Below are 25,907 nucleotides of genomic sequence, written 5' to 3' on the forward strand. Positions count from 1 at the left end.
CTGTCCTCAGAACCTTCACAGTGAGAACAGGGCCTGTTACCTCATGGATATCCAGGAAACCCCTGGGAGCCTGCTCTGGTGGTTGCCCTCACCTTGCTTCCAAGACGCATGAGGTAAGGCCCTGTAGTGGTGAAGGTGGTTAAAGGAGTGGAATTGACCTTTTGGTTATGGACCTCTTACCAAGCCCAAGTAGGATGCTTCACTGTGGAGAGCTTCCCCCTTTGGTGGTTTGTTTTGTGCCGAGGATATTTCTGGGTACTGTTTTCTTTGAAGCTGTTGAAGTTGTCAGAGGGAAGTCCACGGTAGCAAGGGTTTACTACTAAATTCCAAAGAGCAGCCAGCTTCCAGGCCATGAAGGCAGATGTTTCCTCACTTCTTTTGTATCTTAAGTCCAGTCCTTTTCCTTCCTGGGGTAATTTAGTCTCTCTAAATCTCTTATCTACTTCCTAATGTGTGTCCAATACCTAGCTTTTGTAGTCCATGTTCAGAAAAGAGTTGCCCCTTGGCTCAGTCCACCTTCTTGCCACTTCAGTAGAGAAAAAGATGCTATTCTGTTGAGTGACTGTTTTTTAGCAAGCTGGCCTCAGACTTGGTCTCCATTAGGATTTGTTAATGGTCAGGTCCATGATCTTGAAAGAATATGGGTGTGTTCCTAAGCTTCTTTATTACAAGTGAGTTACATAAAAAATTTCTAAAGTTTGGAAAGTACACCACCCTTTAAGTTTTGGATTATTATCTGTGACTAGGATGTGAATTTTGATATAAAGAACTTTTGCTTTTTAAATCTAATGCTGAGGTGAAGAAGAATTTCTTATCTAATTATCTAGAGATTTCTGTAGCTCCTTCAAACATTATAACATGTGTGAACCATTTTATTTATACATAACATTCAGATTTTGCCTTCTTAGTGGTTACATTTGACTGACAAAATTAAAATATATTTTAGTGACCCATTAAAATAATGGGAAACATGGCATATGTTGAGGTTGAACTGGGCAGTCTATGAAATTTCACACAAATACTATGGGGTTTTTGAAAACCTGTATGTTTCTAAAGGAAGAAACTTTTTATGCCTATCTGTCACGTCTTATTTTTAAAGTCTGACTGTTGAGCTTTGTTATTTTACTGTTGTCATTCAAGGACAGATGTCATTTTAAAGTGATTTATCCTGATGACATTATTCTGTTATGTTGCCTATGGAAACAAGCTTTTTTTTTAGTGATGTAGCCAAAAGAAAGCAAAGTAGCTACTTACATTTAGGATATAAGAATATAAATCAAAACTAGAAAATGAAATTTTGATAAAACATTCTGAGAAATATGATTGTAGCTCATTTTCTAAGATCATTCTCACTTTCATTCTACCATCTGTTGTGCCATGGCATAGTATCTGTTTTATTGTTATCAAGTCAGGGTCTTGCCCTGTTGCCCAGACTGGAGTGCAGTGGTGTGATTATAGCTCACTACAGCCTTGAATTCCTGGCCTCAGGTAATCCTCCTGCCTTAACTTTAAAAAGTGCTAGGATTATAGATATGAGTCACTGTACCCAGCCAGCATCTTTCTTATATTGGGATAGCAACTAAAGACTGCTTGGAGTTTAGATGTATAAAAAGAAAAGTATGATGTTCTGTTTTGTTTTTGGGGCCAACTGTATTTGTATGGTGTATCTTTTTACACCATAGTTTTATAGGTAAGAGTCTTAACTATATGTGCCTACATATATCCATTTTAATATTCTCTACCTTTTAATTAGAGTTTTTTGTCCATTTACATTTAATGTACTTATTAACATGGTTGGAATTAGTTTGCCATTGATTTATTTTCTATTTGTTTCCTATTTCTGTTCCTATTTTACTGCCTTTTGAATTATTTGAATTTAAAAAATTTTTATACTTCCATTTATTTTTTAATATTTTGTCTATAGCTCTTTGTATTACTATTTTATTGGTTGTTCTGGTGATTATGATATACATTCCTAACTTTTTAGACTCCATATAGAGTTAAGATTGTCTCACTTTATGTGAAATAGAGAAACTTTCCAACTATTTAGGTCTACTTACCATCCATCCCCTCCTAATCCAGTCTCTTATAAAGTTTGTTTTCACATTCTTTTCTTATTACTTTATAGTATACATTTTACCCATTGCTATTTATGTAGAAGGAAAGGTTATTTTTGTTCTTTTATCCTCTCACTTTAAATCTTGGATTGTTAGTGACGCTTACCAGTGTTGTGGCTATGAGAGAATAATTTTGTTGTGTAAGTAAGTAAATTTACTGATGCTTGTACTGACATAGGACAAGCCTGCACTAAAGCGTTTTGGGATGAAAGTATAAATAACTATAAAGACTTAGTTTCCCTAGATTTCTCCTTAAAATGTGATAGGATGAATTTCTGGCGGAAGGGCATAACACTAACTCAACAAGGTGCTATTTTCCAAGTAGGGAAATGTTTTGAATTCAGAATATAAGATAATGATAGATGTTAAGATATCTATAATAACATTTTATAAAGAAAGCTAACATGGTGCCACTATTTAAAAAACAAAATAGAAAAACCCTACAGGATTACCATGCAAAGCACACCACACATAATTTCCCTTTCTCCTTTTCCTTCTTTTCTACCTTGTTCTTGGAGGCTGCCTCAGCCCTTGTTTGAGTTCAGTGTGAAGTTACCATTGGTGATGCACATGGAGGTTAGCCATTTTTTAAAAAATATACTCTTTTGGTTACTTAGTTTAGAAACACCCAATTTTTAGGGCTGAAGCTGTCAATGAAAATTGAACTATTTTCAGAGGGCCAGAAGGGGAATTTCTCTGGTATGATTTGAAAGTGCTCTAGGACTCAGGATTGAATGAAAGGGAATGCCATGTTGAGACTATTTGAGGAAGAAGATTTGAAATTATTGGGTGTAAACAGTTACCTAAGTTTGGGAAAGTTTCTTGAGACAAATCTCGTTCTGTTAAATACTTCAGCTTGTAGTTGGAGAGGACCAACTCCAAGTCCTCAGACTAGATTAGACCTGCTTTGGAGAATGATTGCTCAAGCACCACAATAGCAAAGAGCCAGAGAGTCTGAAACATAGGACCGTGTTTGGAAGAGCATAATCTTTAGAGGTAATGGGGTGTCACAGATGTCTTTCCTCCTGTGCACATGAGGTGAAGCAAACTTAGAAAGGAAAAGGCAGGGTGAAGAGCGTGGAGTTTTGGGAAAAGAAGCCCTGCCATCACTCCTGACGACCACGGAAGCACAACTGTGATGAACACTCTGAATAGAAGTAACACAGGAGAGGAACATAAATACCAGCTGGACAGTTTGAACATGCAACCCAGTATTCCACCCTGACAGAAAATAACAGATGAGCCTCAAACTAAGCTTGCAAAACCTAAAAGTGATAGATACAGCTGTTTGGAAACGTACTTGGTGCTGGGGTAGGTTTGGCTCTCAAAGAATAGCCATGTAGCTGATCGGGAAATGAAGGGGAGACAGCACTTCCACGTCAGGCTGCCCCTATTCTTGGAGCTCAACTAGAGGACAGAAGAAGCAGATGAAACCATGCTCTTGATGTGGTAGGACAAAAACCATGTTTACCCCCTTACGTTATCGTCACGATATTATAATTAACCGTTCATTTCTGTGTGCGGTAAATAACAATGCTGACACGGTCACAAAATAATGCGAAGCATATGGGTCACAACTGTTTCTAACTAAAAACTTCTCTAAAGATTTATTTAGGTTCCTTAATTATAGAGTGGTTTGGAAGACTGGCATGTGGTTTCAGTTTATAGTTATAAATGTTGGCACTGGTGATCTGTACGTGCTCAAGTTACCAGAGAGGAAGAGCAACAAGATTGGGAGGAGGGTTTGGATTCTTTAGGGCCCTCCCTTTTGGCATTTTTTTTTTTAAGTGAAGTCAAGATCCGTATTTATAAGAAATAAGCATGATGACATTTATACTGTACTCGAGATGGGTGTGCCTGTAGTACAAATTCATATCCCAGTGCTTAAGTACTTAAATTGGTAAAATTTTCATGTCAGTTATTGAAATTTTATGAAATTATTGGTTCTCCAGAGTCCTGAAATAATATCCCCATTTGCCTCTATCTTCTATTAAAATTATACTCCCCATTATGTGAATCTGGCCCTGTCTTTGAGGGCAGCAGTTAAGTAATTCCGTCTGGAGAGAAAAGAAAAAAATAAATGTTCAACTTAGGTGTTTTGACTTGAAATAAACACATGGCAGCATCGTTCGGTGATCTTCCAAAACTTCCCGTGTGTGTATGTGGATCTGTGTCATGTGGTTATTTGTGTCTGAAGTGAGTTTGTGCTATTTTGGATCTAGTGATGGTGTAAGTAGAACACTAAATTGCGATCCTGGGAACATGGGACAAAGGCCTGTACTAAACGGTCCATGAAGGGTTGAGAGAATATGATTGGAAACCTGCCTTTGTATTTGTTGTAACATGTTTTCCTGCATTTCTTGCCAGTGATGATAATGCAAGCGATGTGTCAGAACTATTGTCTGGAAGTTGGAGGAGCAGAAAGAGAGGAAGGCCAGTAAAAAAACCTAAACAATACTTTCCTTCCCTGCATGAAGTTCACGGAGGAAATGAATTTCCTAATGTTTACTGTCTTCATGGAGCTCACTTTCATAGTGTCTTTGCTGTTGCTTAGGTAGAATCCACTCATTTATTCATTCATTCCTGACTTGTTATTGGTTACATTATATGTTCATAGCTGTGGGTGGCACTGAGATTAATCAGAAAGAAAGGTTCTGTCTCAGAGGAGCTTATGTCTGGTAGAGGGATAAGAAGATGTGCGCATAACTCGTTATAACACAGAAAGACCTTCAGATAGTTATTCAGGGATTTATAACTTTCATGGTGCTTTTATATAGTTCTGGTTTTGTAAATGAAAAAAAACAAAACCCCAAAGTTTAGGCAGGGAAAAGTGATTTGTTCAAGGTCATGAAGGTGGTGAGTTACAGATTTGGGGTACAGGACATCACATACAGGATATTTCCCACCTCCATATTCTCTGTGTTTCCTACCATCTCCACTACGCAATGGTGCTCAGAATGCTAGTGATGGCTGAGACCACAGCAGCTGTGAAGCTTGAGCAAGGCTTGGTTGTGTAGAGAAAATGGTTGAAATGGCTTTGAGGGACAGAGAAGGATCAGGGTATACTGTCCCAAAGATGGCCGGAGGGAATTATTACTTGAAAAAGACCTTGGTGCCAGATGTTTCTATTATTTTCATTTTGTCTTTTATCTACACATTCATTCAACAAATGTACTTAGACTGTATGGTATTTATCACATGCAGGATGGCAGACTCACTAATGTGAGGGTCACAAAATAAGACTGGAGTGGCCCTCCTTGAGGCTTCACAGTGGTCCAGCCGGAAGATAAGATGTGCTAACAAATGGTTGTAAGGGAATATGACAAGAGGCAGGGGAATAGGAATGTGATTCAAAGTGTTCCTGGGATAAGGTTATGACTCTGCTGAGAATGGGATCGTGGGCTTCTCATGTCACTTCCCAAGACCATATTTCTTGAAGGAAGCTGGCATACACTTTGCAGGGATGTATGGAAGATCAAATCCAGTTATGGATACAAATATGAATACATTTGCACTGAACCTCACTCAGCTCCTGGCACATTGCAGATGAGCAACAAATTGTCAATATTGATGACTCCACATGTCTTCTGAAGAACAGCCAAAGTCTTTGATGAGTGTGATCAGGTTGGCTAGATTAAACTCTTCCTGTATCTCAGGCCTCCACCAGTCTCCCTGCTCTAAACTGGTCTCCCTCACAGGCACCCTTACCACCTTGTGATACATCCCAGATGCAAAGCTGTTGCATCTCATGGTCAGTAGTGGGGGTCAGCTCTGGCTCTACCTTGTCACACTGGCAGTGTGATCTCAGCAAGTTATGTCCTTGTTTTGTGCCAGTGTCTATGCAGTAGTGAAATTTAAAATGATTAAACCTAAAGGGCTTCATGAGAGTTCTGAGACATGGTTAAAAGTCACAGTTATTCATTCTAATAACTCTCTGACCTTGCCACTGCCCTGTGTGCAATCCTATAGGGGGGTTTCCTGTAAGCTCTATTGTTCTTTTTTGGAAGTGTGTCTCTCTGGCTCATCTCTTCTCCTGATACTTTGCCTTCAAACAGCTGCATGGAACTGCTCATAAACCCTCATCTTCATCTCCATGATGTCTTGGCCTTTATTTTTGCCTAAAAGCCATTTATCTTGCTAATTCATTCTTTAGGACTTGTTTTTCCACCTCCTGAAGATTCTCTAGGTCTAATCCCCACCCTGTGAGGTCCCTGTCCTGTAGTGTTTTGCACATGTTTATCACTGGGATTAATCTGTTGGGTTTTATTTTTACTTTGTGTGTTTCTCCTCCACTTTTGAACAAGAAGGGGACAAGTATTAATTATTGCCAGATCCCCAGCTTGTTCTTGATGCAGATCAGGCTCTCAATGTGTTAGTAAATGAATTAGAAGGACTTTACCTATTTAATATAGGTTATCATATTCTCAGAATTATTTTTCAATTAGCTAGCTCAGCAGGAGGACTGTCCTGGCCTTACTTGATAGAGGCCCTTTGTCATCCTCAGGTAGATGACAAGCTAGGAAGAGGGACTAGACAAGAATGGTGGCAAACCAGGTAGTACCATTTTGCCACTGGTGGATCATGGCGTTTCCATCATTTGTCTGCAAAGGCAGTAGTTCTGTGTTTAGTTTGGTGATGGTAACATGAACTATTTGTATTTGGTAGCATTTTTGTAATGTTTGGAAAGTTTTTTTTTTCTCATGATATTCCAAATCCAGTGTATTAGCCTAAAAAATCTCAGCATTAACCAGTTTGTAGATGTATTATGTAATATTTTCTTCTTGGTTTTCTGAAATACTTAGATTTGGATATGATAAAAAAAAAATAAATGGAACTTGTGGGTTAAATAAAGCACACTTTTAGGGTACAACAAATCACTTCCATTTTTGGTTAATAGAGAATGCATGGAAAAAGCAATCTTTAGCAAAAAGAATAAAACTGGAGGCATCATATTGTCTGACTTCAAAGTATACTACAAGGCTACAGTAACTAAAACAGCATGGTACTATGATATAAAAATAGACACTTAGATTAATAGAAGGGAATAGAGAACCCAGAAATAAAGCCACATGCTTAACAGGCAAACTGATCTTTGACAAACTGACAGGAACATTCACTGGGGGAAAGGACACCCTTTTCAAATTAATGGGGATGGGAAAATCGAATTGCCATACACAGAAGAATGAACTTGGATCCCTATGCCTCACCATCTGCAAAAATTAACTCAAGATCAATCAAAGACTTGAATGTAAGACCAGAAACTATAGAAAGAACTAGAAGAAAACCTGGAGAAAACTACTAGGAAAAAAATTCACGACTAAGACCTCAAAGACACAAGCAGCAAACACAAAAATAGAGAAATAGGACTTTCTGAATCAACAGACAACCTGCAGAATAGGAGAAAACATTTGTACACTATACATCTGACAGGAGACTGCTATCCAGAATTTATAAGGAACTCAAACTCAACAATAACAAAAACCAAATAATCCCATTAACAAGTAGGCTAAAGACATGAATAGACATTTTTTCAAAAGACGTCAAGCAAATGACTAACAAGTAAATGAAGAAATGTTCAACATCACAAATTGGAAAAGTGCAAAGTAAAACCACAATGAAATATCATTTTACACTTATCAAAACAGCTATCACTAAAAAGACAAAAAGAACAGATATTGGCGAGGATGCAGAAAAAAGGGAACTCTATTGTTGGTGGGAATGTAAATTAGCATAGCCTCTGTGGAAGACAGTACAAAGATTACTCGAAGAACTAAAAATAGAATTACCATACAATCCAGCAAGTCTACTCTTGGATATTTACCCAAAGGAAAAGAAATTAATATATAAAAAAGATGACTGCACTTGTATTTTGTTTACAATAGAAAAGATAATGGAATCAATCTAAGTTTCCATCAGTGGAGGACTGCATAAAAAAATGTGGTATATATGAACAGTTGAATACTATTCAGCCATAAAAAGAATGAAATCACGTTTTCTGCAACAACATGGATGGAACTGGAGGCCATGATCTTGAGTGAAACAACTCAGATCAGAAAAAAACTCAGAACAGAACAGAACTCAGAACAGAACTCAGAACAGAACTCAGAACAACTCAGAACAGAAAAAAACCACTACAATGTTCTCTCTTACAAGCGGGAGCTAAATATGGACACATGAAGCAGAATGTGCAGTGGACAGTGGAGACTCATGCTGATGGGAGGTGCTTGGTGGAGACCATGTGTGCTGCTCTGGAGTTCACCACAATGCAGTGTTTCAGTGTATCAAAATTGTACTTGTACCCCATGAATATATACAGATCAAAAAAATGAAACTAAGAAGAAAATGAATGGAAAAGGGTAACAGGTGTGACAAAGAATAGATTTATTTATTTAGGAATTTGCAGGAAATAAAATGTGTCAGCTTGCTTCCTAGAGCCTATCAGAATAACCCTTTTAGGGACTTAGAGTTCCATTTGATAAAACTATAATAATGAGCTGAATTCTAAGCACTTTTCCCCCATTATCTCCTGCAGCTTTGCCCTGTCAGATGAAGCATACAGATCCCTTCGAGATCAAGATAAAGACCAATGTATTCTCATTACTGGGGAAAGTGGAGCAGGAAAAACAGGTAAGGCTACCACCAAACAACCTTGCTTTCCCTTCCATAGAATGTAAATACTGCACAGGGTGAGGACAGCAAAGGGGGCAATTGGGAGCTCATTAGCAAGACCTGACCCAGGTCCTCTATGAGGGTCCCTTTGCTGATTAGAGGCTGCTGATTAGGATCATGGAATGTCCTCTGGGAAGGACTTGCCTCATTTCTCACATGAAGAAACAAGGCACCTGTCAAGGGGATTCCAACCAATATGCAAATTTAGTGTTGAATTCTAAGTCTTTCTAGCTAAGTCTCTGGGTGCTTCAAGGTCTTCTGCCTTTCTCCCAAGACATCAAAGACTGTGGAGTCACTTCCCCAACAAATGCCAATTTATTCACATTTTAGGAGTTTTCAGCCACCTCCTGTCTTTGCTAAACAGTGAGGGGAGGCACCAGGAAAGTACTTAAATTTTCCTCTAAAGCATAAAATACTGAGATTTTCATATTAAGCAATGTCCCAAATTGAGATGTTATACTTTTTAAAAATTGTGCTCTTAATAAAAGCAGTTCATATGACTGATGGTCTTAAATGAGACAGTGACTTTATAGATGGTGCCCAGCTACATGGGAAAGATTCAGAGAGCCACACTCTCAGACCACACACTTGGAAAAGTTTGAACTGCTGTTGTCAATTTTTTTTTTTTTTTAATGGAACTGATTAGTCAATGGAGAAGGAGGATGGTGAGGGAGATGGTATTTTCCTAACATTTCGTGTGTAAAATGCTTTTGTTTTATAGATAGGAATCTGATAATTGTCTATTTCTTTCTGTACATAAAGGTGGGATTTTAAATGTTTTGATTTAACTAATCATGTGACTATTTAGTTATCAGACCTACATTTTGAGTCCCCATTGATCAAGAGAAGAAAATCTGCCATAGGTGTTGTTGAGTCAAACGATTGAATGAACTTTCTTCATAAGCTCTTAGAAAGATTTGTGTTTTGACAGGCTCCCTATCTACCTTGGAATGCTTTTGCTTCTACACCTACTCCTTCCTCCACTTACTTTAGGACTACTCCTCCCTGCACTCTAGTACAGGTGAAGAAAAAGTGGTTAGATGGGTGTGTCCAGCTCCTTCCTTGAGCCTTTTGGAGATAACTGCATCACTTTAGGGTTGTGTATGTTCTGGGTGGACAGAAGTCTGACTGGTAAGAATCTTAAGTAATGGAAAGCAGAGTATTAACTTGTTAGATCTGAGTTGTAGACCATCCAGATCCTCCACATGACCTGGCCAGATCCTTCCTCTGTAGTGATGAAGGATCAGCACATCACTAAATTTGTCATACAGGTTCCGCTAACAGAGGTTCTTTCTTAGCTTCAGTTCAATTCTGCCTTTACCCATTGGTCTTTAGTCTGCTGTCTGGGACCTTACCAGATTAGTCTACTTTCTCTTCTACAGGACACTAACTCACTAATTTGAAGTCAACCGTCATATCTTCCTTAGGCTAAAAATTTCCTTTTCTTCCAAAAATTCTCATGTTATATATATTCACTTATTCATTCATCCAGGAAAAAAATGACTGAGTATCTACTTGGTAAAAGAACTATACTAGCTACTAGTAAGATGCTGGTAAGCCATACTCTATCCTTGACCTTATCAAGTTTACAGTCCAGTAGGGGAAATAAACAATAGGTCCTAATTATACGTACACATACGTATGTATGCACCTATATGTACCAATTACATATAACACAGGGTGCATATGAGAACGTGTAACAAGAGAATTGGATGCTTCATGAAGCTGCATACCAAGAAGTAAACAGAATACTTAAGGTTTGGTCCTGGTTATGGTGAAACTATTACCCCTCTTAATGCGGACACCAGACTTCAGGTAATACAACACACGTACCACATATTGACTCACACTGGACTTTTCACCAAACAAGATACTGGATTAATCGATTTTTGCACATTCTGTTAGGTCAGATCTTCTAAATCTAATGTTGGTCAACAAAATTATTTTAATCTACATGTAAAATCTTTTCCTTATTTTTTATTAATTTTGGTCCATTGTTAACTGCTTCTTGAGAAACTGACAGATTCTAATTCTGTCTCCTTCCTTAAGATTGCTGTCATCCTTTTGAGTAATCATAGTAACTAACCTACAAAGTTGAGCAGTACTGCATGCTGGGCATTGTACTTACTTAGCATATATATGAGGTTAGTATTTTTAAACTGATAAGAAGAGATACTATACTTGATCTTAGCCAAATGGCCGAGAAGCGATGAGGTTACTATTTTTTGTTATCCCCATTTTTATGTCAGGAAAATTGAGAATCAGAAAAGATAAACAATTTGCCTAGTAAGAGGCAGTGCTGGAATTTTGCATGCAGGTAGTATAGTTCTAGGCTCTCTGTTTTTATCGACTGTATTAAGCTGTTTATCTGTACCTTGAACACGATTCTTTTTGAGTGCCGTACTGCCATCACTTGTGTTGGTAAATGTCCTTCAATTATCCCTCAATGCCTTTTTAAGGGAGGAATGTTTTGTGTCTCTGCTACCTAATTTAATGCCTAGCTCATAGTAGAAAATAACTACATATTTTAATGATTGAATGAATGTCATTCTCCGATCCAAGGAGCAGCCTCCTATCTTTATTTAGGTGATTCACAAACATTGCAGAGGACCAGGCCGACGAAATTGCCCATTCTCATTTAAAATATAGTTTATCCCATCACTTTTCAGCCTGTTGGCTCAGATCAAGTATAAAATACAGGTTATCCTACTAAAAGTTAATTGACTGTTTCACTTAGTGATGGGTATCTTTATCCTTCTGTATTCTTTCTTTAGGTGGTCTCAACTACGCTCTGATAATGTCAGTGCTTCTACATTTATACTTCTTGTCAGAATCTCTTATCTGATCTCCCAGATAATATACTCAGTGCCTCTCTGACATCTCCATTTGGGCATTTCATCTGCATGTCAGACTAAGTACATATAAAACAGAACTCTTGATTTCTCTCTATACCTTCCTGCCACCAAACTTTCTGATCTCAGTAAATGAGACCATTCGTCAACCTAGTTATCAAGCTAGAAATATAAGTGCTACCCTTGATTTCTTCCTTTCCTATATTTCCCACATCAATTCCTTTTTCTTACTCTGTCAGTTTTATCTCTAGGATATATCTCATGCCAGGCTATTTCTTCCTTATCTTTGTGTCCACAGACAGGCTCCATTCCTAGCCACCAACCGTAATCTCCCTTGAGAACTGTTGGTAGCAGTATCTGATGGGTCTTTTTCTTGCCTCTCTTGACGACCTACAATTCCTTTTCACAGACCTCCGTCTTTGGCTGTTCAGTTTTTTTGTTTTTTTTTTACCTGTAGAAATTTTAATGGGAATCTTGTCCCTTTTGCCCTTCCTAGTCACTGACCAGTTCTTTCATGTGAAACAGAATTTAGTTCTTAGAAGCAGTGCAGCTTCTTATCAGTCTCCAGGCCGACCATTAAAAATGGCATCAAAGCACATGAGAAGCTCTGTCCCTTGCTCAGGCGTTTGTGTTGATGCTGCAGCTCACGCCTGCCCCTCCCCCAGTCCCATTTGACTGTATCTACAGCTGCACCTGTTCACTTCACATAGTTTCCTTTTTATTTTCTCTTGGAGGAAGAGATAAGAATATTCCTAAGCCTCTTTAGTTTCTAAATTCTTTAGTTGTTCAGTTAATTTTCTTTATGACTAATGATGCTTTTTTTGTGGGGAGGGGGGATATTCTGATGATCAGGTTGTTCCTAAGTGAGTCATCCTAAGTGAGCTGTGGTCATTGGATGGATGGGTCTTAGGCAACTCTTTATCTCTGCTGGAACATATGTCCCGAGTACACAGCACACCCACTAATTAGCCTTACCAGTGTGTGACATCCTCCTTCTCAGGGAGCTGTTAACTCTGCCGCCGCCTCCCGGAGCCAGATTCTTCCTCCTGGTGGCCCCCTGCATCCTCATTATTGAAAAATGGAGTGGAGCTTGCTGGTATTATTTCAGAGGGTTGGCATTCATTTTTTTCTTAGGAAAAAAACAAACACCACCTCATCCCTCTGGTAGAACTCTAGTAGTAGCAGGGAGCTCGTTCTTCTCTCTTGTATTTTCTCTTCTTTTGATATTCAGTGCCTCTGTCACCACTTGAAACCCCTTTCACCCTGTCATTGTCCCTGGCTTTAGTGCTTCCTGGGATCCCTTTAACTTTGAGCCTTTTTTTTTTTTTTTGGCCATTGCTGGATTTGAACCTGCCACCTCTGGTATACGGGGCCGGCGCCCTACTCCTTTGAGCCACAGGCACTCCTCTGGGATCCCTTTACCGTCTGTAATAAGCTGGAGAAAGGGCAACTGCTTCCCAGGGCCGTTGCCTTTTGCTCTGGTAGAACCAGTCCAACGAAACAGGTGCTGCTCTAGGCAGGAGACTGGAGCCGGCCCCACAGCCAGCTAGAGCACTGCCTCTCACAGCTTCCCTAGGAAGCACCACTTCTACCCCTCGCTTGCCACTGCTGACCACGACTAGAACAATGAAATAGGACTTAGAAAATTTAAGCCCTCATTTTTCACTTTAGTTTCAAGAGATAATATAAACTACTAAATTGCTACAAGAACTTTTAAAAACCTACTCTCTTGAATAGACTGGTATTAGTCTGTGAAATAGAGAACTTTGAGTATTTCTGGTTTTCGGACCATACTTTGTGTAACACTGCCTAGAGCTCGCTCTAAGCATGTGTCTTATTTCTGAGCTAATGTGCCTCCTAGATTTTGCAAGGAACTATAGTTCCTAGTGATTCTACTGTCCATTATCATGGAAACTTCTAGTTCAGGGAGGTGGATACTCCTCATAAAAGCTTCTGCTTTTTAGTTATCCACTCAGCTATGCATTTGGTAGTTCCTAGCCTGTGAGCCCTCCTCCCCTACAGAACCCAATAGCATCTCCTGCCTCTTAGTTCCCACAGATACATGGAGTGGTTTGCTGGCATATTCCTATCTTTTTTTACTTTTCTTTTTTTGAAAGCAAGGGTCCAAAAATTGCCTCAAACTTCTATCATGGTCATAATTATCATTAGACTATAAAATTGAGTAAAGCCTAGAATTTATGTGTTGTTAAAAGTCCGTTCCACGGAGCTTACTTATGGGAAAATGAAATGATGGACCATAATGTAGAAATTGCAGCATATAGCAGGATGAGGAATCTGGGTGGGGGTTCATCTCAGTTGAAGCAGAAGAGGGATGTCAGGCTGTTCTTGACGTGCTACATCATCTTAGCACTAAATTTGTTTCTGTGTATATGTCCGTATGTAATTATTAATAATTTCATGTTGGTAAGTAAATGAAAGAATATAATAACTACTATTTATTGTGGTCCTGGAATATGCTCTCTACTTTACCTGTAATATCTCTTTTCAATAAGAATCTTTATATAATCACCATGTAGTATCAGAGGGTTTATTTTATGAGAAGTAATTAATTTAAGGAGGTCATAAACCCCCCGTTGGCAGATGATGATGTTATTGGCCTTAAACATTGGAGATGTCTTAAGCCGCATGGTTCTATAACTGGGGCACTTAGGGAGAGGCATGAACTCTTTGAGTCCTTTGGGGTGCTCTTTAATTCATTACTGCTGTGCTAAATAAAAAATTCATCAGGCCTCATAAAAGCACTCAAGTATTTATAGGCAGTGAACTCACAATTCACTGTGAATACAAATAGTTTGTGGAGAACCTTTCAAGTGCTAACGGGGGCAGAAAGGCAGCACATGAGGGAACCTTCCGAATTACATTTTTCCAAGGATATCAGAATAAATTGCCAGGCCTGAGAAGATGATCTTGACATAAGAAAACATTATAAATTATCTGGTTTCTAATTTTACAGTTACCTCAGTTTGTAGGAACTCTTCAGCCATCTGCTAGAAGAGTTATGAAACCTGTTTTGCTCATTAAGAACTTAGGTCCATGGGGGCAGTGCCTGTGGCTCAGTGGGTAGGGCGCCAGCCCCATATATCAAGGGTGGCAGGTTCAAACCCGGTCCTGGCCAAACTGCAACAAAAAAAAATAGCTGGGCATTGTGGTGGGTGCCTTTAGTTCCAGCTACTCGGGAGGCTGAGGCAAGAGAATCACTTAAGCCCCAAAGTTGGAGATTGCTGTGAGCTGTGATGCCACTGCACTCTTACTGAGGGTGATAAAGTGAGACTCTGTCTCTAAAAAAAAAAAAAGAAAGAAAAGAAAAAAGAACTTAGGTCCTAACCCCTAAATGACCTTCTATTACTTTACATCTGCAATGGTTCTCTGACCTGGTCAGTTATAGAGGTGCCATTGACCTACTGTAGTGTAAACATCAATGAGCATTTCACACTGCTGAAAATACCCATGTTGAAGCAGAAAAGCTATGCAAACTCAAGCCTATATGTAGTGAGCTTTTGTTTTGGTTTCTTCCTCATGTGAGAAAGGCCCCAGTCTATCCATGTGTTTTATATGAATTACCAGAGACTTTGTGCCCTCTTTTCATTTGAATGAAAACATCATCAGTTGTGACTTCTGTTGTAGCAAAGGCTGCATCTCTTCCTGCAAGGCCCATGCTGATCAGAACAGTCCCCCTGCCTGTTGACCTGTCTGGATGTATTGTATGTAGCTGCATTATTCTGCAGCACAGCAGACTCAGGACTGCTAAAAGGTGTTCCTCTAGGTTGCAGGGTGCTTGTTTCATTGTACACAAACATGGCCTGTTTGATTTACGTATCTTTACTCTTTAGATCTCTGAACTATCAGACCTCAGTCCCTAGAAGAACTTGGGTATCTTAACCAAGGAGCTAGAGAAGTAAAGAGGTAGATAATATATCAGTGTGAATGTGTGTGAGTAAATGTGGGACTTTCTCTGTGAGGTGCCATGTGACCTCTGTGATCAATATGGGACTCCTGGATTAATTTATTAGACGCTTGCCTTGAGTAAGCCTTGTTTATATTCATACCTTTTATCCCCCTGACATCGTGTTTGAATCCATCAGAAGCCAGCTCAGTTAACTGGCACAGGTTTAGACATCTTAGGTGTGAGATTCCTATCCTTGTGTCCTCATCACAAAGATCTTTCATCCAAATGTTGCCCTTTCCTTTCTCCATTTACCTTCTGATATATTGTAATGCTTTCTTTCATTAAAAAATGTGCTGTATAGGAATTGACATATGTCATGATAATTATACAAAATATATTAGTGATATTATTAATATAATGTATATTATTCACAACGCAGTGCAAAATGTCAGCGCATACAGAATTATACTGGTTATTCTTATGTTTACAAGACTCAAAAGTCCTCAGAATCACAAACTGTCATCCTTAACCTCTTTCTATGCTTCCTAGAAGTTAATTCCGATCTAGATACCGTGTTTCCCTGAAAATAAGACACTGTCTTATATTTATTTTTTCTCAAGAAGACACACTAGGGCTTATTTTCAGGGGATGTCTTGTTTTTATTAAGTATAATAGAACAATCCACATTTATTGAAATATAGTTCAGTCATCTTCTTCTGGAACCTGACAGGGGAAACTGACCTTGTTGGTGGGGCTGGTGCTAGTGATATGTGAACTCCTTTCCCCTAGCCATTTGCATGTGCACAATAGGATGCCTGTGACCGTGGTTACCACACACGCACCCACACAAATGCCAATGGCTCTCAGAGAAAGGAGCTGTGGCAGATAAAAGGTATTCCAGTGTTCCTTACCGTTCAGTGCTGAAATGCATGGTGTGGCAGATATGCTGCATAGCCACACCCATGCCTAGGTCTTATTATCGGGGTAGGGCTTATATTTAACAAATGAATAGAAATCCTGCTAGGGCTTATTTTTGGGGTGGGTCTTATTTTCGGGGAAACACGGTATTCTGATCTGGAAATATTTCATTATGGACCATTTGTCAATCAGTGCAGAATACCTGTTAAATACTAGATATTCTACTATTTTCTGGCAAGAGATTTGACCTTCAAAACTTTATATTTTATTTGTCTGACTAGTGATGAACTTTAAGATTCGAGTTACATTCAAACATATGTATGTACATGAATTTACATTATGTAAAGTATCCATGAGTTAGAGAACGTGATGAACCAAGAATTGATTCTAAGCAACGTTGTTATGCTTTGCCAATTTTAAATGCCAGCATCCTTATGTTTAACAGTCTACATAGTTCAAAACCAGACTTTGAAATTTGGAGGAGGCTATCCATTTCTTAATTCTCCTCAAAAATTTAGTATTTTTCATTTATCTTTATAAAGATGAGATTTGTATAAATACATACATATTTGAATACAGATCCAAATTTATTTGAACTTTAGCACCAAAGAGCCAAAAGGAAATGAAGCAGAAGGACTCATGAGATAACTATTATTTCCTGGTTCCCACATAGTGGAATATTATGAAAACCGTTCCTTACACTGTGTTGAACCTTGCGACTCATCCTTGCTGGCATACTCATTTCTCTAAACCATTGCCTATGTTATGAACTACATGAGTTAAAGATCAGGTATGTTCAGAACAAATTATAAGAACTGTTTCTTTCGGACAATATGACTCTTAATTTCATCTTCCAAAAAGAAGCCCAGTAATAGAACTCTTGAAAATAGTTAAGAACCTGATCATTCATAGATAAATAGATAGATAGATATAACCTGATTATAGAAACTTTTGAACAACTTGGAAACAAATTGTTAAAACAACTTGAATTGGATCCTTGAACTGGATTTAAAAATTATGTTTGAATTGCTTAAATAGCTTTTAAATTTAATAAGAGCGAGTCCTAATTTCAATTTAAATTAATCCATCTTTATATGACAGTAGATACTGTGGGTTTATTTAGAGTTTAATAGCCAGGTGATATAAGCCCACCCAGATTCCAAGAGATCTGTTCCTAGTGCCATTTTCAAACAAATTTGACCCTGAGAGAACCTAATCCCTCTTTGTTCTGCCCACTACAAAAGTCTTAGGCCCCCAAAGAAAGGGTTCTCATTCTTGGTTGATTTCTCCTACTCTAAACAAGACATTGTGTCCTTGAGGTCCATCCGGGACAAGAACAGGACGTCCAGAGAACTCAGAGTGGCTCCATAGCTGAGGCTTGAGGTTTGGCTACAATAAGCTCCATAATTACTAGAGTAGTTATAATTATTTCTTTTACCTAAAACAAAACTCACCTTTTTCTTCTAGAATGTATATATGTATGTGTGTGTTTGTATATTGTCATAGTCTAAGGTAGTTATTTTGTGTATAAATGTTTTCAGTCTCCTCTTACGTATATGGAAAGATAGGGCAGACATTTATGTCAGGAAGGAGGCATATGCATAGTGTCTGTGTGAGTGTAGGTGGGCATGGGGAACAAAGAATGCTGCTGAGGAAGAGAGAGATGAGAAGCCTGGGGTGGGTGCCTCCGAGGCCAGACCGCAGGCTGGAATGCGCAGGAAGTGGCTTAACAGTTGGCCTACAGTTAGAGACAAGTAGCATGGGTGTCAGGGCAGACTCACCTGATCTTGAAAGGTAGACAGCCTAGAAAGAAAGTGTCCCAAAATGACCAGAGAAGAGTTCTACCTTTAACTGGTGGCTGGGGGGGAATGTGGCCCTAGGAATGAAACAAAATGTATAATTGTGTAAACTTTTTGTCTATAAGTGATAGTTCAGGATAGCTGGAATGGAGCAACAGGACTATTTACATGTAATCCACCTGCTTTTATCTCATTAAATCTTGAGAACTTTAGAAAATGTAGTCAAAACTCTTTAATCAGTGGAAGATGTGTGATGAGGACTTAGTCCATTTTGCATTGCTGTAAAGGAATACTCAAATCTAGGTAATTTATGCAGAAAACAGATTAATTTGGTTCACAGTTTTGCAGGCTATACAAGAAGCATGGCACTGGTGTCTGCTTCTAACGAGGGTATCAGAAGCCTCCAGTCAATGAGAGAGGGTGAAGGGGGAGCAGGTATGTCACATGACGAGAGAGCGCGCACAAGAGAGAGAGAGGGGCGAGTGCCTACACTCATGGAAACAGCAGCGCTCCTGTGAGCTAATACTGAGAGCTTACTCTAATTACAGCAGTGAGGGCACCAAGCCATTCATGAGGGATTTGCTTCCAAACACCTCCCACCAAGCCCAGCCTCCAACACTGGAGATCAGATCTCAACATGAAATTTGGAGAGGACCAACATCCACACCAAATCTTGGACAGTGGCCTGTGAAGGAAAGGTTTTACAAAGATGGAAAGACTGTTGTTTCTCAGTTATCGTCATTAAGGGGAGACAGAAGAAATCAGCCACCACAGACCACCAGAGAGTCCGTCTGGACTCATTTTCATTACCCAGGGAGCAAATTAAATGGAGACTTCACTCCAAGCATTGAAGAAGTACCCACCCTTCACCATAGTTCTCCAGACTCCATGAGACCACTCACTTCCCCTCTGCTGTATTTGCTAGTACTCTTGAGAACAGTCATCCTAGGACTTGAGAGCATATGTGACCTGCAGAGATTCTTGATCCTCCATGGCTCCTGTTGATGCTTTTAGGTTCCTCAAAGGCTTTGAAGCACATGTTGGACTGTGTGTCCAAAGAGGCATTCCAGTTGCTCATTTGATAGTTCCTCAGTGGCAGAATGGGACTGGAGTCCCCCTGCAGGTCTCCCTGTGAAGAGGGACAGTGTGTAAGTTGCCCTGCTACACCCATAGGCAGAGGTGGGTGCACCATCTCTCACACCGTGGGCGCAAAGACTTGAGACATTGCAAACCTAGGAAAGACTGGTTTCCTTACCTTGACTGCCCAGACCTGGGAGTACATTTTATTCTGCTGACATTTGTAGTGGAGCATTTCCTGGATCCTGATTATGGAACACTAAAACAACGAATTTGAACAGCTCAATGGGAAATAGATTCCATGGCAAATAAATTAGGGAAACACAGCATCCTAGGTCCTTTTCCAGAGGTCAGCAAGGCACACGATCATGGTAAGGGCTTTAAGAAGCCCTTGGATCAGAAGGCTTGTTTCACTGAATCTCACTCACTGTGGCTCCAAATTCATTTAACTTTGGGCCTCATTTTCCTTGATTACCTGTTAATATTCCTTGGATCTCAAGGTTAAAAGAATCAGGTTCTAGGAGGAAGATGCTGAGAAGGGACTCGGACTGATAAAGAAAGAATAAAACCACCAAAGACACATTTTGTCCACCCTGTCAGTTTGAGCTAAGAATTTTTTGTATGCTCCATGTGACTTCTTTAGTAGTTTATCTTTTGGGGTTATTAGTGAAGCCTGTTGAAACTACCTTGGCCCTAAATGGCAATATTTGTTATTATCAAAGCCTTACATTAGCCGCTTTAGTTTTTGAATTGAGTTGAAAAGTAATTAATTAGGTCTAATTGTGAGCAAGCCAGTTTGATTCGGAAAATATCTTTGAAGACAGAAGTTCTTTTAAATTATAAAGATACATTTGGTCAGGATGCCCAGGTAACCAAGTTTATTTTTGGCTTGAGTCATCTGTGTGAAATTTAATAATTATATGTAAATGTTTGCTTTAAATAGATTAATTCTCCTGAGCTTTTGTTGGCTTACTAAGCGATTTTTTAAAAAATAATTTTTATACTTTTAAAAGAACAAATAACTATTCAAATTTTCCATCATAATAGCCTGTCACAACAGCGTTTCCATGATGTCTTTTTTTTTTTAATATGTGTTTTTTAAATTACAAGGTTTGGTTGCATGATTTGCTTTTGCACATTTTAAGTCGAAGTTGTAAGTGTGACCTTCACCCAGAGTGTGTGCCCTGTGCCAGTGAGCGTGAGTTTACCCAACCTCCCCACCTGCTTGATTTCTGTTGAGTTTTGCTTCCATATACGCACATAAGTGTCGATGGCTAGTTTGGATGTAGTGTTGAGTATGTGTGGTGTTTGTTTTTCCATTCCTGGATACTTCGCTTTGAAGAGTTCCATCCAGGCTGTTACAAAAGTAACTAGATCATCATTTTTTTTTAATGTCTGAGTAGTACTCCGTGGTATATGTATATCACGTTTTATTAATCCTAAACAGTGTTTTTAACAGCCCAGCTATAATCCTGAAGTATTATACTTATTATATCTAAATTCATGACATGTCATTGAATAAAAAGCACATATATTTAAAAAGGTTTCCAAAACATTTATTCCCAAGAATCAGGGCATTTGAATATGCTCTTCACCTCCAAATTTCCTCCCCACCAAATATATTTTTAAGGATCTGCTTTATTGAGTATAATGTGACTTGTTTTCATTACAGAGGCCAGCAAGCTTGTCATGTCCTATGTGGCAGCGGTTTGTGGAAAAGGGGCAGAAGTGAATCAAGTCAAAGAACAGCTTCTGCAGTCCAACCCCGTCTTGGAAGGTAGGATTTTCCGGGTGGATTAGGTTGGTGTGATGGTTTTAAGGATACTTGTAAGTACCTGGTTTCCTGGAGGGTATTCTGGGAGGGAGGAGGAAGGAGGAGATTTAGGTCGAGACCTGTTGAACAAATAAGATGTATGTATCCTAGGAACTCTTGATTTCAAGCCTTTTGTGGAGGAAATACTTTACTTATGAAAAAGCAGCAATCATTTTCCCATTCAATTTTTATTTGAATTACCTAAATTTTGCTTAAAAATAACCAACTGATACTTGCATTTGATGGTGCAGGGCTGTTTTATCATTCAGGATAACACCCGGGGCTGGTTATTTTTATTGTCAGGGAAACAAGGGTTATGCCAAAGAAACACTTATGGACCAGTTTTTTCACAGTCATAAGAAGCCTAAACCTGACTATAGAGCTCACAAATTCTATGGTTAGCTCTCTGTATTGGTCAGCCTCAGCCACTATAACAAAATACTCAACCTGGGTGGCTCAAACAAGAGACACTTTCTTCTCATACTTTTGAAGGCTGGGAGCTCAAGATCAAGGTGCTGGCAAGTAGCTTCCATCCTGAGGCCTCCTCTCTTGGCTTGTAGGTAGCTGCCATCAAGCTGTGTATTCACACGACCTTTTCATTGTGCTGAAGAAAGAGCCAGCTCTCTGGTATCTGTTTTTATAAGATCACTAATCCCATCATGAGAGCCCTACTCAGCCTGCTCTCATCTAACCCAAATTACCTCTCAAAGGCCCCACCTCTCATCACATTGAGGGTTGTGGTACTAACTGAACATAAGAATTTAGGGGGGACACAAGCATTCAGTCCATAACACCATCCGAAGATAAAAAGAGATGAGTTCCCTTAATGCCATGGGGGCATACACCATCCACATAAACCATGCTGACATTGGAAACAGTAAACAAAGCCTTTCCCAATTGATGGGAAGTCATTAAAGTCACTGCCTATTGTAAGCATGTCTTTGCTGTCATTTAACATGCGTGTTGTATAGAAAGGCTTCTCAAACGTAAGGCTGCTGGACTGTGTAGGTCTTTGCTGTGGAGGGTCCGTCCTATGTGACTCCAACCCCTACTCACCAGGTGCCACTTGCACACCTGCTCCTAGTTTTTACTAGTGAAAATATTTCTAGACATTGCCAGATGTCCCCCGGGGATTCAAATACCTGATTAGAGTCTTGAGCTAGAGAAGTAGTTTAGTGCCAACTTTTGGTTAAAGTCATGGAAGGACAAGATGTAACGTAGATTAAAGCAGAGCTGCTCTGGGGAGGTAGACACCCCATTCCCCCACATGGAGGGACAGAGCCCTGCTCTGTTTTGGCCCAGCTCCTCCTTCCCTGTCGGAGGTGCTCCTGAACACTGGGCATTCATTGTGACCCCGAGACACACCTTCATGCTTCAGTTTCTCCATGTGTTCCGAGGACACACCATGCATCTGCCGCCCCAGCAAAGGCCACATCAAAGCAGCGCTTCCATTGTTTCTGATCTTTCCTCCCCTTCGGTACCTTAACTGGTAAAGAAGCTGTGGGATCTCTTTATTGGTTCCATATTGACTTTTCGTTGATTGTCTTTTTCTTTTAGGTTAGGGTGCTATTTGTGCATATGCTGTGTTCTATATGTGCTTATTTTAAGAATGCTGTACAGGAGAAACGCTGTGGAATGCTGTAGCTTGCATCTGGGACTAGAATCTGGCTTTTTATTCAGTGGTATTTGAAACCAGGCTCCAGTATAGGAGATGGAAGAAATGTCTGCTCGTGGGCATGTATTATCTTTTATGGGAATGCTTTAGTTTTTAACTGGAGCTGCTACTGTAAATGAACATTTAGAACAATGAACTTAAAAAAAACAATAGAGGAATGTGTCTCAAGTACTCTATAATGGGCCTCTTGTTTTTAATTCTGTGGCTCACAATAAAAGACTTTTAGTGTTGAGCGTTGTGTTTAGTAATGTGCAACTCAGATTTGTTTGATGAAAAGATGGCTTGTGGCTTGCAAATGATGCCCTGAATAAAGTTTTTTGAAGCAATTCCTTCACTTGCCCCTGACCTTCAAGCCACAATAAGCTGTCCTGTGTGCATCAGCATCTCTAACTGGACTTGGGGTTGCGCAGTTAGCTAAGTTGGCAGCCTGGCCTGTTCACACCCACCACAAAAGACTAGCCTGTGAAAACACAAGAAATAGTCTTCATGATAACTAGGTCAGTGCACACCATTATCAAGGTTGCATTTATGAAAGCCTTTGAGCTGGTGGTGGACCTGGGATAAGGATGGGAGCCTCCCCAGCAAGCGTCCTTTTTGAGTAGGTGTACACGTTTCCTCATTCAGTATAGCAGCAGCCCAGCCTGTTTTCTGTTGGAGAGAGAATTAGTTGTCAGGGATCTAACCAAGCATAGTCAGCCCAAACACCATAGTGAATGCAAAGAACTTTCCCTGTGTTGACTTTGTAAATTTTGCCTTAGCTGAGCTTGAGCCAACTATGTTTATTAAAATAATAAAAAACTTAAAAAGCTGCCTACTGCAAAGTATTGTGCACCAGGCTTGCCTGCTGAATATCTAAAGTTAAAGTCACTCCTTGGTCAGGTAAATGCTTTCAAAACTCAGACCCGGTCTTAGCCCTTGGTTCTCATTTGAGTGCTTATTACTCTAATCCTCTTTTCCTGTTTAATTTGAAGAAGTTCTGGAGGCTTCCAGAGATTTGATGCCTAGCCTCTGATTCCAAAGATTGATTTCTGTTCACCCCAACATCATGCATTCTCTGCTAGCTGCAGTGTGGCCCCTACATCCTAGTAACAGCCTGGGGAGTGGGCGGCTTGGTAGAAATGGAGAATCTCATGCCTGTCCCAGACACATTGAACCTGAGGTTGCACTTCAATAAGATCTTCAAGTGACGGATTCACACTTTGAAGTTTGTGAAGGAATAGAGAACATCCAACCGGGATCACCTCTACTTACAGGACTTACGCTTATGCTACTGAACCCTCTATTCCGGTGGCCCAGATTAATTTGCCCCTATCTTGTGCACAGGCTTGGTGGAACAATCGTTTTGCTTTATAACGCTATGTTATTACCTGCATTAAACAGCAGCACTGTGTGCCTAGGGCAGTGTTAACCATGTGGTTCTTAGCAGAACAAGGCTAAGCAGCTAAGATTGGAATAGGTTTTGCATTAGGAGCTAATTAAATTTCTTTATTTTCTAGAAAATGTCACTTAGGTCTGATAGACATAAGGTAATGAAACTCTATAGGATTTATTTATTTATTTTGAGACAGAGTCTCACTATGTTGCCCTGGGTAGAGTGCCATGGTGTCACAGTTCACAGCAACCTCAAACTCTTGGGCTTAAGCAATCCTCTAGCCTCAGCCTCCCAAGTAGGTGGGACTACAGGTGTCCACCACAATGCCCTGCTATTTTTTTTTTTTGTTATTGTTGTCATTGTTGTTTAGCAGGCCCTGTCCGGGTTGCCAAGCCCCAGTTGCCAAGCCAAAACTCTATAGCATTTTTAGCCCATTGGAGACAATGTTATTTCCATTCTATTTGTATTTCAGAGTTACATAATTAATCACATTCAAGTAGCCTGATTTTAAAATTAATTTAACAGTTTAAAGGCTCATCTACTAAAGAAACCTCATCGAACTCCATAACATCTTTGAGAACATTAAGTCACCTCTGAAATAACCTGTTCACTGATGATAATGGTGTACAGAGCATAGAAACTTTGCTTGCTGGCCATGGAATTGACTACTCTGAGACTTGGAAGACATTAAATTAGATAAGATTAAGCTTACTGTAATAGTTGAAAAAGTGCCATGAATCATAGGAATGACTCTTTTTGTCTGTGAACTTAAAATAAGACATAGATTCTTTGGCAGCTTCTTAAGACTTCTGTTGTAAGTATATTTCTATGGAAATTTTGTACAGAAATGTCATTGCTGCAAGTTGTAGTTTCCGGAAAATTATAACTGTCTAATACTATATTTGCTTTATGTTTCTGCTTGAAATTATTTATTCTGTCAGCTTCAACCGTGCATCTGTTTCTTTCTTAACAGCTTTTGGAAATGCCAAAACCGTAAGGAATGACAACTCCTCTCGATTTGTAAGTATTTGTATAAGCATAAGTGTTAACACTAATATTTAGCTCATGTATGTTTAAACAACCAGTAGATGTTTAATGTTTCTTAATACACACATTTTTGAAATAAGAAGAGCATCATCTCTATTGGACACTGGAAGTCCTATAAGGTCTCTTTCTGGCTCTCTGGAATTTTCCTTTTTAGTTCTTTTTGGAGTAACAAGCTATTTTTGTCATGTTTTCTTCACATTTTCTTCTACCATTAAATTCCATAAGCAATTTAAATGAGGGTATTTAGAGTAACTCTTTTTTTTTTATCTGAATGTCGATATTTAAAAGTCATAATTAAGAATCACAACTTAAGTAAAAAGAAAGATAAACTGGATATCCAGTCTGTATACTCCATAACTCTCATCCCCTATTTAGAGGGCCCAGGAAGGATGGGATGTATTCTAAAACTTTATAGAGGTAAAATCAGTAGGTTTGGCGACAAATGCAGGAGAGTCGGTCGGGGATGTTAGGGGATAAGGGTGGTGATGCAGGTGGGGGTTGTGGGGAGTAGAACTGAGTAGAAAAACTGAAGTTAATTGGTGTTTTAAGTGTGGCTGGGTTGGAGAACGCTCCCCCCACTGACAGGGACCTGGCCTGCCCCACCTTTCCAGCCTGACCCTCACTGTCCTCTCTGTAGTGTGTGCCCTCGTGTTGGTGCGGT

General features: G+C 39.4%; 1 protein-coding gene and 1 pseudogene across 5 annotated transcripts in view; one reads left to right on the plus strand and one right to left on the minus strand.

The window, feature by feature from the left end:
• The window catches only part of MYO1B (myosin IB), a 181,944-nt gene that overhangs the window by 76,707 nt on the left and 79,330 nt on the right, over nucleotides 1-25,907 (plus strand). For all 5 annotated transcript variants that reach the window (XM_003801827.3, XM_012812755.2, XM_012812757.2 and 2 more), the window contains 3 exons: nucleotides 8,650-8,744; nucleotides 21,012-21,116; nucleotides 25,173-25,219. In XM_003801827.3, coding sequence (XP_003801875.1) covers nucleotides 8,650-8,744; nucleotides 21,012-21,116; nucleotides 25,173-25,219 — 247 coding nt within the window. The remainder of the gene's footprint in view (nucleotides 1-8,649; nucleotides 8,745-21,011; nucleotides 21,117-25,172; nucleotides 25,220-25,907) is intronic.
• Nucleotides 10,883-10,997, minus strand: LOC111722165 (annotated as a pseudogene).

The sequence above is a fragment of the Otolemur garnettii genome, unplaced genomic scaffold, assembly GCF_000181295.1.
Source record: "Otolemur garnettii isolate 467f Iridium unplaced genomic scaffold, OtoGar3 scaffold00222, whole genome shotgun sequence".
Lineage (NCBI taxonomy): Eukaryota > Metazoa > Chordata > Mammalia > Primates > Galagidae > Otolemur > Otolemur garnettii.